Source organism: Carex rostrata, chromosome 10 (genome assembly GCF_964058835.1).
Source record: "Carex rostrata chromosome 10, lpCarRost1.2, whole genome shotgun sequence".
Taxonomy (NCBI): Eukaryota; Viridiplantae; Streptophyta; class Magnoliopsida; order Poales; family Cyperaceae; genus Carex; species Carex rostrata.
The window spans coordinates 7,165,298-7,180,330 of record NC_135927.1 but is presented as its reverse complement, the minus strand read 5'-3'; the positions used below and the strand labels follow the sequence as shown (position 1 = coordinate 7,180,330).

Here is a 15,033-nt window from a genome sequence, read left to right as displayed (position 1 = left end):
TTTAAGAAATTAAAATTAAAAAAAGTGTACAGGTAAATTATTAGATATTAATATTGTGTTTCGATGAAGTGAATTACAAATCTTGGCCTTCATGTAGCATTATTGTGATAATTATGATCGAGGAGACCAAAAAGAATTATTTTTTGAACTCGATCCTTTAATTTAAATTTTACCATAGACACAATTTAAAATTTCTCGTCATGGGTTGTGCATTATTTGATTTAAACAAGATAATTAGATTTTTTTTTTTTTAGAATATTAAAGGTGTAATATCATACCTCGCTCTATGGTCGTATACAAATATATTACTCACATATGAAATTGCAAACCAACATCCTCTAAATAATTGTGATTAGTAATAATGCTTAGAAAATATCAATAACTTGATGAGTTGATTAGTCTCATTATTAATTCGAAAATCAAGAATTAAGCATATGTATCATCTTTTATTTTATTATCTCATTTCATGCATATATTGTAAATTAATGGTTATTAAGATATTTCAATGAGCATTAGAATCGTCAATTTCTGTTAATATATTTTGAATAAAAGGCTAAAGATTATGCATATGTAATACACTAAAATTAATAATCGGTGTTGGACGTCATAGCCGTTAGTTTTACCCATTATTTGATAGTTGGATAGATTTAAAACTAGTAACAATTATATTTTTTTATTGTATTTTTATACAATTTCTATTGTTATTTTATGAAGGTTTCAAATGCAAAATTACAAGAGATGTGTCTCGGAAAGCATTTAGCACCAACAACTCAGATTTTAGTAGATAATTTCGGATTTGCACTGAAAGCTGTCCGATCCTTGATTCGATTGATAAGAAGAGAACAACCCTGAATATCTCATTCCAGATTTTTATAATTGGCGAGAATGGATTGAATAAACACCAATTTTTAAATTTTATAATTTGTGGTGTACAATACTCGAATCGACATAAAACAAAAATAACTATTGATTATATATTAAAATAATATATCAAAGTAATATGTCATATATAGGAACTTTTGTCACTGTATATCACGAGAAAGCAACAAGCCTACATAATAAAGACATATCCCTGTCACATACTTTATTATGTAAGCAATTAATTAATTTAGTGCATGTTGCCAGTATAAATACTTATATAATATTATGGTTTTGGGACTTTCTGTTGTAATGGGATCTTTAGTTTCTAAAATGTTTGGGGGTTTGCGATCTTTAATCCCAAAAGATCGGTTTACTGTAAACGGATCAAATACAGATCACACAGTGATAAAATCATATCTATCTATTTTATATATAGTTTGAATTTTGAATGTTGGATTAGTACTGTTTAGCTACACAGTAACTCTTTACTTTTCATCTGTTAGATCTCAATCTAATGGCTTAATTATCGTGTTTGCGTCCTTTAATCGACGCATGTCTCTTATTGTTTCTTCTGCGTTCGATTGATGCGTTTTTTAGTTTCTCGTATGTCTATATTTTTAGATATATATTTAAGAGATACAGATACAAAATATTAAACAGATATAAATACAAATTGGATATTAAACGAGACAATATAATTTGAATCCTAATTATCATATATATATTCAATAAATTATTTTTCTTAATAGAAAATAAAATAAAAAATACGGAAATAATTCAGATATTTTATTATTATGATGAATAATATAATTTTTGTAACGATAAACTTATTAGGTTTATATATTATATCTCGTGAACAAATATTAATCACTAACATAACAATATTTTATATCAAAAGATACTAATAAAAAAAATATTCTTCTTTCTAAATATATATGATTCTAATAAAAACAAATATTAAAAAAATTAAAAGATACAAATACGGATATTTATCAGTATCACTTCCCAAAATAAATTTGTATCATATCTGTATTCGCACAAATTATATATATTTATATTTGTATCCTTATTTGTGAATTATTGGATTCAAATGTTCAAGTTCGCAAAAATTCGAATACGAATTAGAATACAGACGGATAATATCCGTTTTCACATACAATATCTCTTCCACACTAACATTGTAGAATCTGAGTTTTACGACAATGAATTACCAAGTTTACTTTTGTTCTCCTTTCTTATAAAAGAATTGAGGTACACAACAATTGTTAATGTGGAGTTCATTCGATATGAAATAAAAGACAAAAAATATATCACAAAATAATTATGAGTAGGGTTAAAATGCATTATTGGTTTTGTGCCTCAACTATATTTCACATCTCTCTTTCTGTTTCTAAAGTTCAAATAGTCAATCTAAACTGCTCAATATAATATCCATATTAAAATGTTCTTAGAGAATAAATTTTATATTTTTTGAAACTTTTTTACTATTTTTTTAGATGGGTACAAAATCAATGTTTTTGGATGGTCCAGAAGAAGTGATTATGTACCTATCTAAAAAATATTAAAAAGTTTCCAAAATATATAAAATTTGGTCTCTAAGGACATTTTAATATCGAGATCATGTTAAATGGTTCAGATCAACTATTTGAACTTTAAGGATAGAGATAAAGATGTGGGGTGTGGTTGGAGCACAAAACCAATAGTGCATTTAACCCTACTCATAATCTATTATAATTATATGTCAATCCATAACTAATTTAATGACCTTTTAATTAAGTATTTAATATTTATACTTCGCTTGTCATGGAAAAAAAAATATATAATCTGTATTTTTGTTATATCAATTAAACTTTGTCATCTAAAATATTATTATTGCAAAGTAGATGATGATGATGTGGTATGCACTTGGTATTTAATAAGATGCATTATTGCAAAGCAAAACATGCGTTTCATATGATGCAGGATTGGTGGAGTATATATATTTGTCGATATGTCATACGCGTTTATCCGGGATGAGTTTAGGGAGACATAACCCATAATCAATTATTATTAAACCTGCTATTTTGTAATATCCTCAATTAATAATGTGTACAGTGTGAACAAGCATTTATGAGTCAATCAAAATATATAGACGATTGGTACTATCCCTTCTTTATTGATTGGTATTATCCCTTATTTATTGATTGGTAAAATATGGCAAAATTTAAAGAGTAGATTTAAAATGTATCATTTATTTGATGTTCCAACTGTATCTTATATTTTATCTTTGTTCTCAAAGTTCCAACTGTCGATTTGAACCGCTTAATATGATCTTTGAGTAGGGTTAAAATGTATCATTTATTTAATTTGCAACTGAAGACTACTCTATATTATTATCCTTGTTCTCAAAGTTCAAACAGTCGATCTGAACCGCTCAATATGATCTTCATATAATAATGTGCTTTGAGACCAAATTTTATATTTTTTAAAAATATTTTTTCTATTTTTTAAATAGGTATAATATCACTTTCTAAACCATCCAAAAACATTTATTTTGTATCTTTTTAAAAAATAGTAAAAAATTGCAAAAAAATATAAAATTGGTTGCTCACCACATTTTAATATGGATATCAGATTCGAATTGAGTGTTTGAACTTTTTAAACAGAGATGTGAGCAAAACCAATAATGCATTTTAACTCCACTCAAATATAAATTATAAAAAGAGTGGAGAAATGTGAACTATAATGCATATCTCGGTAAAATGGATCTGAATTTAAGTTAACAAGAGTTTAGTTATCCCATCACTGCCATGCAAGCTTATTCCTTAATTAAAATATAACGACTTATGTGGTCTTAATTGTTTAGATATTTTTTAATTATTCAAGATTAGACCAACACACGTGGTCTAAATTGTCGTTATGTGCAAAACGTTCGGACGTCCGCTAGCTTACGGGTCACATATATGCATTTTCGTTCCGAGCAAATTTTTAATTCAGAAGTTGATTCGATTTTTCCGTCAAATATTCTTATGGAAATTAGAATATTTGTTACTTTTTCCGTCGAATATACTTATATAAATATATATATATATACGAGTAAGGTTACCATACTTTGCAAATTAAAATGGTTGTTTTAATTTGCATTCATATATATCTCTAGTTACAAAGTTCAAATAGTCAATCCAAACTTCTCAACATGTTCTTCATATATATTGAAATGTGCATGGAAATCAAATTTTACATTTTTTAGATTTTTTTACTATTTTTTTAGAATTTTTCAAAAACAGTGTTTTTCTGAATTTATTATTATTATTTTATTTAATGAAATACACTGATTTTGAAAAATTCTAAAAAAAAATAGTAAATTTTTTTCAAAAAATGTAAAATTTGGTTTCCAATCACATTTCAATATGAAGAACATATTGAGAAGTTCGGATTGACTATTTCAACTTTAAAACTAGAGATATGAGCGCAAATTAAAACACCTACTTAATTTAATTTGCAAAGCATGGTAGCCTTACTTATATATATATACTAGTATCGTGTCTGTGCATTGCGACGGGTACATATTACATAAATTTATAACCTTTTTAGAGAAAAAATGCAGAGATGTAGTCTCCAGATTCTATAAATATAGTCATTATAGGTGTCAAAAGGTTACAAGAAAATTTTAGTCAAACCCTAAATCAATAATCACTACTAATATAATATAGTTGCAAAAGAAATTGATTTTCTGATTAAATTAATATAGCTGCATCGATAGGCTCTTCCAAATAATCACACTTGCAAATATTTTAAAGATCCTAACTATTTGCATGGGCTTCCGATGCAAATGTTTTTGGTTCTAACTATTTGCATGGCCTACCGTTGCAAATATTTTTATAAGGCAAAGGCTTCTATGGACATAAGGACCTATTTATAAAATGAATATATTTTATTTTTAAAGTTCAAACAGTCGATCCGAACCGTTCATCTTGTTCTCCATATTAATATGTGCTTGGAGACCAAATTTTACATTTTTCTGAATTTTGTTACTATTTATTAAGATGGGTACAAAATTCAATGGTCTAAATTTGATATTTTTTGTACCCATCTTAATAAATAGTAAAAAAATTCAGAAAAATGTAAAATTTGGTCTCCAAGCACATATTAATATGGAGAACAAGATGAACGGTTCGGATCGACTGTTTGAACTTTGAAAATAAAAAGAGTATTCATTTTACAAATAGGTCCTTATGTCCATAGAAGCATCACTCTTTTTATAATTATTTTATGTTATTTTATTCTAAAGGTCCTAACTATTTGGATGGCCTACCGTTGCAAATATTTTAGTGATTCTATTTATATTATTCTATTATAAAGGTCCTAACTATTTGCACGAGGCACCCTTGCAAATATTTTTATGATTTTATTTATATTATTTTATTATAAAGGTCTTAACTATTTGCATGAGGCACCCTTGCAATTGTTTTTATGATTTTATTTTTATTATTTTATTGTAATGCTAAAAGAAACATATTTATGATAAAAATATTATTTAATAAATAATTCTCAAGCTGCATATATTAGGGTATATTAACTGTCAATAACATCATTTGTGTCCACAAAATTTTATACAAAATTATATTTAAAAGGCAGCAAGGGGTCCTTTTCTAATTAGATTAATTTGAAAAGAAGTTGACAGAGTTAATTGAATTTTTTTGTTAGAAGTTCTTGCTGCCATGGGTTTTTTTGTTGGAGTTTAAATTTATATCCTGGTTACACACTAATTTGTTAAGTAGTCGGTAAAACTTGTGTTTCTTTCAATGGAGAACAAGGTGAAGATTTTAGTTGCAGAAGGGGTCTGAGACAATAATGGTTATTTGTCTCCCTTTGTATTTGATTTTCTATTTCATGCATGCCGTAAACAAAATTTTATTAATGCCTAGCATTTTTGGTACATTTTAGGGCCGGTTAGCTTATGTTAGAAATCTGTTGTTATTCAAAATACAGGAACCTATTATTATTAATTACGATCTCAACCGTTAATCTTAATTGAGATTCATGCATACAAAACTTTATTTTCTGAAATTAACACATAAAAAAAAAATTTAACGGTTTAAATGGGAATAACAGAATCTTGTTGGAATAACGAGATCCTGTTATTTGTTTGAAATGACAGATGATTTATTTTCCCCTTTGTTTCCTTCATTTGTGCCACCTCTAAATAGTTATGAGCATGAATATAAAAATCTCTCTAAATTGTGCATCTCCTTTGCCATCTCATTAAGTGTGCTATGTCTTTTTCAGATCAGAGAAGACTCTTCTATTACGCTCCTTCCAAACAATTCAAATACTGGCATTTCATACCGTGTTCCGAGTCAAACGTTTATCGTGGCTGATGCTCCCTGAGATTTAGGTATTGGAGGAAATTCACTATCGAGTGTGCCGTATGCTTCCTAAAATTTAGGTATTGGGGAATTCTTTTTCAGCAATTCCTCGAAAATTGACAATTCCTCATGAAATGATGACACAGGAATAGCAGCTATTCCTGACGAGCTATTCTTAACACAATACATTTGGATGAAAAAAAAATATTATTCTCAACAAAGGAATAGCTCGGGTTAGCTGCTATTCCGCTATTCCTATGAAATGTTGGGTTAGCGATTATTTCAAACCCAGGAATAGTTGCTGTTCTGAGTTATTCCTTGATTCATCCAAACGCACCCTTAAGGGAATAATAGAATTTTTCTAATATAATCTATGAATAGATAATAGAATTCTCCATATATATATAGTTACCATGTACAGCATTTGTTTTTGTTTGTCCAACGGTTATATATTCTTAATTTGTATAGTACTGTAATCTATGAAAACATTCAACAATAAATATTATGAATGATTGAAGTTTATATATAGGTTAATTTTGGTAGGTGTGATGCACGTTTACTAGTAGATTTATTTGTCTATGGTGAAGTAAGCCATATATAATCAAGTGTGAGCAAGCATATTATAAAAAGTTGAACCATATATACGACAGAAACCAGCATGTGCGTTAATTGGTAAAATATGTATATATTTAAATTATAACAACCGTGAAAGTGGGAACAATATGAGCTACAGTCTAAATTTTCGATGCCCATTTGTGTGAATCCTAATCCTCCCAGGTAACTGACACAAGCAAATTGAAACGGACGGTCCAGATTAACTAAAAGAAGTACTAATTTAGAGATAGTGCATGGCCAGCATTATTTGTGCTTTTAGATTCGTATCAAATTAAAAGAACGCTCCTGGAATACTGTCCATTCCAATTTGATTGAGTCAGGTATACCTTGGGTGGAGAACAAAGTAGTTCCGATAACCATCAGATTTATTTTTGGATCCAATGAGCACTAAGACCGTCCAATCCGTTTTTAGGTATGTGCGCACGAAAATTGAAACAGACATGCACGATTTTTAAAGAAAAAGTACACGCATCGATGGTGATTGAGCTCATCGAACCTACTCTCAAGTCCATTCGGGTGATCCGAATTCAATCCGTATGGGATCGGATCCAAATTAAACATGTAACACGTTAGAAGACGTTACTCTTAAAATGTGCTTGATGTTAATTTTCGAGACCGAATTTTACAAAAATTTAGAAAAAATTACTATATTATTTTAAAAAAAGTTATTTTTTTTAAAATCACGGTTTTAATGTGAAAAAGAAATTAGTATTTTTTTTAAAGTATGTGATTTTCAAAAATTCTAAAAGTATTAAAAGATTTTCAAAAAATATAAAATTCTAAAAGTTCAGATAGACTATTTAAACTTCAAAATTTAACATATCATGAGCGGAAAGTAAACATATACGTACTTTACTTTCCAAAATCCAAACATTGTTCTCAATATTTGTGATTCCAATGTAATTTTTGTAATTTCAAAGTCCAACCAATTTTTTTATATCCAAACAAGTTATTTTTGCGATTTCAAATTTCAAACAATTGATCTGAAGCGGTCAACAAGTAATTCTCCTTATTAAATGTAAATGGAGATCAAATTTTATATTATTTTCCAAAATTTGTTTACAATTTTTTTAGAAATAAAAAAAACACTGTTTTGATATGATAAAAAAAATAATAATAAATTCATCAAAACAGTGATTCGTTGTGAATTTCGAAAATTGTATAAAATATATATTAAAAAAAATTCAAAAAAATGTAAAATTTGTTCTGATGAATGCACCTCCAATATAATAATCCCTCTGAATCATCACATCCATTATTTTTTTATTTTTAAATTTCAACATGTCTATTACCACATGATTGTAAATATCTACATGTAATTTTAATCTCCACATATAATCAGAAAAATCGAGTTGTATTATTCCAGCACTCTCGCTCTTAAACTCTATATAAAGCATTGTGCCTCGCTCAGTCTCTTCCACCAAGCCAAGCAAAAGCCTCACCAAATAGCTCAAAACATGGAGCTGCTCTCTTACTATTTCCTCACATTTGCATTCCTCCTAGCCATTGTTCTTTCATTTCTAAAAACCAAAGCATTTCCTCCCAAGCCGAGTGACAGTGACAGTTTACGACTACCACCTGGCCCATGGCAACTTCCCATTGTTGGAAGCCTGCACCACCTTATCATAGGTGGTGCATTGCCGCACCGGGCCTTACGTGACATGTCAAAGAAGTATGGCCCGCTCATGCTACTCCAACTCGGGGAGACTCCCACCGTCATTGCTTCATCCGTTGAAGCTGCCAAGGAGATCATGAAAACTCAGGTATCATACACATAGTAATTTAAAAAGTATAGATAAAACATGATTGGACTAAAAATTTACAAAGGTGTTTTGTGAAAATTAACACTTGGTTTAGTAAAGGTGATGATTATAAGACGGTAAAATTTGAATAATGGACTAATTATAATTGTTCAAAAATACAAATATTGAAATTCCTAAAGGTGATATCAGTGTAAGTATAATATTATATGATTGAACAGCCCTAATGAACACTGTTCCATGACATATTTTGCTTTTTACTTATAATGCAAGTGTCAAGGGACTGGGGACCACTATGTTTGGCTTTTTTAGACGAAATAGAGTAATGCAGATTTCAGAGTTACATTTGATAAACAATAGTAATGAAAATAATAGTAGGAACAATAATATTTTTCCTAATTAAAAATAATAAATGATATTTTAAAACAGATGTCCTTGTCCTTGTGGCATATATGTATATTTTTTTGAGATACTCACCACACAGAGAATGACATTTATGCAAGTTACAAGCATAGTAGGAAATATCAGCCGATACCGATACCGATCGGCCGAGTCCGATCCGATCCTGAGCCGATCCTCACGTAGCAAATCATAAAGAACAAAAAAAAAACCCATCCTAAGCCGATACTCTGATCCCATATCGGTATCGGCCGGGACCCATCCCGATCCTGATACCGATAATTCCTAATGTGGTTACAAGTCCGGAAGAAATTCTCATTACAAAAATTGTAGAAAAGAAATGTCAGCACACACAGTGAATAAGAGTATTTATGTACTAATTTGGTTCAAATACAGGACGTTACCTTTGCTACCCGACCTATCAGTATCACAGTTCATACGCTGAGTTGGCAAGGCAAAGACATCATCTTTGCTCCATACGGTGACTACTGGAGACAGACACGCAAAGTGTGCATCACCAAGCTCTTTGGCCCAAAGAGAATTCAAGTTTATCGATCCCTTCGAGAAGAAGAGGTGAAGAACCTCATTCGCAACATCGCCGCTGCTGCAAAAACATCACCTCTGGTCAATCTCAGTGAATTAATGACCAACTTTGTCAGCGACACAACTGTCAGAGCCATAACTGGTGCAACACACAAGGAACACCCCGAGTTTATGCGTGCATGGGGGATATCATTGGGCTTGGCAGCAGGATCTAACATGGCCGATCTTTTTCCTTCAAGACGGTCACTCACTGATATACTCAGTGGTGCCACATACGAGGCCAAGAGATGCAATGATATAATTGGGGGCCTTTTCGACAACATTATTAAGATGAAGAGGGAGAGAAATGCGATTTCTGATGCTACTGATACTGAAGATGAGGATTTGCTCGACGTGCTTTTGAAGATGCACCAAGGCGAGGGAGTGCCTACTCCTCTAGAGTTGGACAGCATCAAAGGTGTCCTATTGGTAAGGACCTTTTTTTTGTTTATCTTGGTTTATTAATTAGTTTTCCTTTTTATATTTCATAAAGAACATATATATATATATATATATATATATATATATAGAGATGGGCTATGGTGCATTGCAATGCATAGGCCATGGTGTGCATTGGACCATAAATCACCGATTCAAAGTCCAAATGACCGATCCAAACCGTTCATCTTGTTCTCCATATTAATATGTGCTTGGAGACCAAATTTTATATTTTTTGGAATTTTTTTACTATTTATTAAGCCACTTTGAAAATCGCTGATCCAACGGTGACTGTTTGGAACAGTAAAATCAGAGGCCACCGTTGGATCAGCGATTTTCAAAGTGGCTTAATAAATAGTACAAAAATTCAAAAAAATATAAAATTTGGTCTCCAAGCACATATTAATATGGAGAACAAGATGAACGGTTTGGATCGGTCATTTGGACTTTGAATCGGTGATTTATGGTCCAATGCACACCATAGCCTATGCATTGCAATGCACCATAGCCCATCTCTCTATATATATATATATATATTTTTCTTTTTTGATAATTTGTTAGTTTTATTCACATTTGGTCTACATATAGGATCTTTTTGGTGCCGGAGGTGAGACGTCAGCTACCACCTTAGACTGGGCCATATCAGAGCTTGTGAGGCACCCGAGCACTCTGGAGAGGGCAATAGGGGAGGTACGATCTGTCCTGAAAGGGAAGCCTACGGTAGCTGACGAGGATGTCGACAAATTACCCTACATTCAAAATGTAATCAGAGAGACCCTACGTCTTCATACCCCGGTGCCACTCCTTCCTCGGCTATCCCAAGCTGACTGCACAGTTTTAGGCTACGATATTCCAAAAAATACAAAATTTCTTGTCAATGGATGGGCATTGGGTAGAGACCCAAAATACTGGGACAACCCCGATTCTTTCAAGCCAGAGAGGTTCAAAGTGCATGCAGTGGACTACAAGGGGACCGAGCTCGAGTACATTCCCTTTGGTGCCGGACGTCGACAATGTCCCGGCACAATGTTCGGCATTGCAAATGTGGAATTGTGCTTGGCTAATTTGTTATATCATTTTGATTGGGAGCTCCCTCAAGGGGTGAAGCCGGACAAATTGGATATGGCTGAGTTGTTCGGAGTCACCATTCGTAGGAAGAATCACCTGTTTCTACGCCCCGTCTTGCGTATCCCTTGCCCTACCACCTAAGCTTCGGCATGTATAACTAAAAGTGGTTCAATATGCTAATAATTCATAGCACAGGAGCTCTTTGTTTCAGTGTTATTATTATCATTAATTGTAGCTCTTCTTATTGTTTGCAAGTGAAGAGCAAATAAATCATTGTATCTACAAATAAAAAAAAAAATCATTGTATCTAGGTTGTAATTGACAAGCCACTTGCAAGTGAAGAGCAAATAAATTTCCCAATTAAATTGGTAAAATTGATTTCACGACTCATCTAAAAATATTCTATTAATGAAACTTGAGTTGGGTTGAATTAGTGTTGTTCATTTCCATTTGCAACCCCAACTGAGAGACATGTACAGCCAAATTCAATAGGGGTTGCCCCCTAACTATTGAATTGAATTTATTTGACAAATCCTAAGTCATATATAGGAGCAGGTACGGAGCGTTTTGCACTGAACCATGGCTAGTGGTAGTTGAGGAAACAACAAATCCCAAAATATATTGATCATAGACATACACATGAGTTTAATTGTCTCATTAATTATATGGTCAGATGCTGTGTCAGCTCCTTGTTTTGAAGTCATTTCTTAATCTGCATTGTTTATTTTCTTTCAAAAAAATATAACATTCAATATATATTGTGCATGAATTAATTATATAAACAACATCTGTATTGGATAAGATTTCACAGACATACATATATATAGACCAACAATGATTTTGGGCCTTCAATTGTTAACATTTCCAGGATGAGATTGGGGTAGGCCGAATTGTACATGGGCTAGTACTTTATGGGCTTTGGCCATACAGCGCACGAGCATATCAACACCAAGCCGAAACTGCGTTTTGAATATGTTTACCCAGATTATTGTTATGTCCGATGTGTTTTTCTTAGAATAATTGTACATATCAAATGTGTTCCTCTAACGGAATGAGATATGGTGCTCTTTAAATTTCTGCTATTCTCTTTATATCTCTCTTTAATTTGTTTCTCTCTCCTATCTTTTTCTCTTTTTCTCTTTTCACTAAAAAAAGCAGCATATGCTAGAAAAAATATGTGATCCATTATAATCGATCAATACTAATTACAACCGTGAAATATTACTTATCAATAAATAATATTGATAAATAGTAATTACTTCAAAACCGTGAAATAATTCATTCTCTTAATCTTTGCGAGGGTGTTTGACACCGCATGGGGCTAAGACCAGATTAAAAAAAAAAATGTGCTAATTAAAAAGATAAAAATGGTGCTAAGGAGACTTAATTCGAGAGAAATGGTGTCTTAATAATGAGACAATAAGGCCTTCAGCATAAAAATTTGGACGAAAAGAGTAAAACTTAATCCTCACTAACTAGATGTTCGAACAAATTAAACTTTTAAAAAATCTAGCTAAAAGAAGTGTTAAGAAAAGAATACAGAACATTGACTACATTTCTCTTTCTTTTGCAATTTATTTCCATTCATTTTGATTACCTACAATGTAGGGAGGGGGAGGTTTTCTCCACGGCATTGGCTTATAAAATCTTACACACAAAGGGAATCAACTGCCAATTTCATAGAGTGCTATGGAAAATCAAGATACCGTCAAAGGTAAAGGTGTTTTGTTGGTTTTTTATCAATGATAGGATATTAACGAAGGAAAACTTGCAAAAGAGAAGGTGTCATGTAGGAGTGTGTGTGATGTGCATAAATAACGCACCGCAATCAACGGATCACTTATTTTGGGAGTGTACCGTGGCATGTGCTTTCTGGTGGGGTTTCTTGGCATCAATCAACTTGCCAATCCCGGCTGGGAATGGAGCCACTTAAGAAATTTGGTGGGAACATAGGAAATCTCTGCACGGAGTGATGAGGACGAGTTGGGATGAGGCGTGGTTATTGAGAGTTTGGACATTGTGAAAAGAGAGAAATCCGAGGATTTTCTCTCAAAAAAATAAGCAAGTGCATAGGTTAATAGATGAAGCTGTCCAAGAAACTACACTATGAAAAAATAATCTCTAATAAAAGGTTAGATAGGGGCAGAATGGATGCAAGAGATCATGCCCGGTCCTTCACCGGGTGGCTTAGTGTGCTATTTACTAGTTAAATGTAGTATGTTCGAGTAAAAATATTATGTAAATATTATTTTTTATTAATATATTGTCAGCTGTCCTTCAAAAAAATTACCTACAATGTAGGCCACTTCAGGTGCACCACTTTTTTCATTTTTTTATCTCTTTTTTACTTGTGTAGGAAAAGAATTGGGAACGATCTAATGTTAATTTTTCTTCTTTTGCATATGTTTTCTTACGGATATTCATATCAATAGAGATATTTTCAGAAATAACAACTGTGGTTAGCTTATTCTCGAGAATAGTAATATTTTACCTTCGTAAATACCTCTAGATTCTTAACAAAACAATCATTAACTTAACAAAATATTGCCTCCGTTTGAGATTGATTGGTTGGTTGTTTTCATATACTTTTTATACATTTGACATTTAATATGACCTGAATTGACAAAGTTTGGAACGTTTTCTGCATGTCCATCCCCAACGGTATTATATAGTAATTAATTCAAACCAACCAAACTTTCTTTTCATAATTAAAAAGGGGCAATTTGATGTATACCACTCAAAAACTTCAAAATTACATATTTTCTTCTCTAAACTTCGAAATTACGAATTTCCTTCTCTAAACTTCCAAAACTAACAAATTTACCCATTTTATTATCTTTTATATTAAAACTCATTTTAAAATTCTGAAATACCCATTTTACCATTTATTAAAAGCATAAAAAATAGTTTGTTTAAGAAAAATATCAGTTTTATTTGATCGGTTTTCGAAAGTAAAATAGATATTTTATAAAGACTAAAGAGTATAATGGGTATCCAGTTTTGAAAGCAAAATAGGTATTTCATAAAGGCTAAAGGGTACAATGGGTATCTTGTAAGATCAATATTTTTCTTTAACAAACTATAATTTTTTTATGTTTTTAATAAAGGGTAAAATTGATATTTTATAAATTTAAAATGAGTTTTAATATAAAAGACTATAAAATAGGTAAATTCGTGAGTTTTGGGAGTTTAGAGGGGATAATATGTATTTTTTAAAGGCAAAGGCTTCTATGGACATAAGGACCTATTTGTAAAATGAACATATTTTTATTTTCAAAGTTCAAACAGTCGATCCGAACCGTTCATCTTGTTCTCCATATTAATATGTGTTTGGAGACCAAATTTTACATTTTTCTGAATTTATTTACTATTTATTAAGATGGGTACAAAATTCAATGGTTTGAATTTGATATTTTTTGTACCCATCTTAATAAATAGTAAAAAAATTCAGAAAAATGTAAAATTTGGTCTCCAAGCACATATTAATATGGAGAACAAGATGAACGGTTCGGATCGACTGTTTGAACTTTGAAAATAAAAAGGGTGTTCATTTTACAAATAGGTCCTTATGTCCATAGAAGCATCACTCTTAAATAAATTTAGAGTGCAAAATACGTCATTTTGATGTTTATAGGGGTATATGTGAAATTTCCTCATTGAAAAAACATTTATAAAACTATGTTTCCTAGATCTTGATGGCTTTCATGTATGACGACATAGGGGGTTGCGCCAGCTGTAGTGTTCGTCATAGGCCCATAGTAGAGAATTTTTTTTCTTGTGGAAATTAATAAAATGAAAAAGAGAGAAATAGAAGAAATACAAATCATATATAATAGAAATTTTTCAAAAAATTAAAAAGTTTGAATAAGTGGGAATTTTAACTATCTAAGTCTGTTTCTCTTTTCTTCTTTTTAATTTATCTAGTAAAATATAAAATAATTTTATAAAAATAGACAGAGTAT

General features: G+C 31.2%; 1 protein-coding gene across 1 annotated transcript; it reads left to right on the top strand.

Annotated features, from left to right (window-relative positions):
- Window positions 1–8,249: 8,249 nt before the first annotated feature.
- Window positions 8,250–11,353, top strand: LOC144560562 (desmethyl-deoxy-podophyllotoxin synthase-like). Its single transcript, XM_078309792.1, has 3 exons — window positions 8,250–8,587; window positions 9,380–9,994; window positions 10,592–11,353. Exons 1-3 carry the CDS (start codon window positions 8,282–8,284, stop codon window positions 11,210–11,212), a joined length of 1,542 nt encoding a protein of 513 aa, XP_078165918.1. The 5' UTR covers window positions 8,250–8,281; the 3' UTR covers window positions 11,213–11,353.
- The last annotated feature ends 3,680 nt before the right edge of the window (window positions 11,354–15,033 follow it).

Bases quoted from the DNA above. Each gene is read 5' to 3' on its own strand.
- LOC144560562 (XM_078309792.1), top strand. From the start codon at position 8,282: ATGGAGCTGCTCTCTTACTATTTCCTCACATTTGCATTCCTCCTAGCC. The intron at 8,588-9,379 runs GTATCATACACA...GTTCAAATACAG, and splicing joins AGGAGATCATGAAAACTCAG to GACGTTACCTTTGCTACCCG. The intron at 9,995-10,591 runs GTAAGGACCTTT...GTCTACATATAG, and splicing joins GCATCAAAGGTGTCCTATTG to GATCTTTTTGGTGCCGGAGG.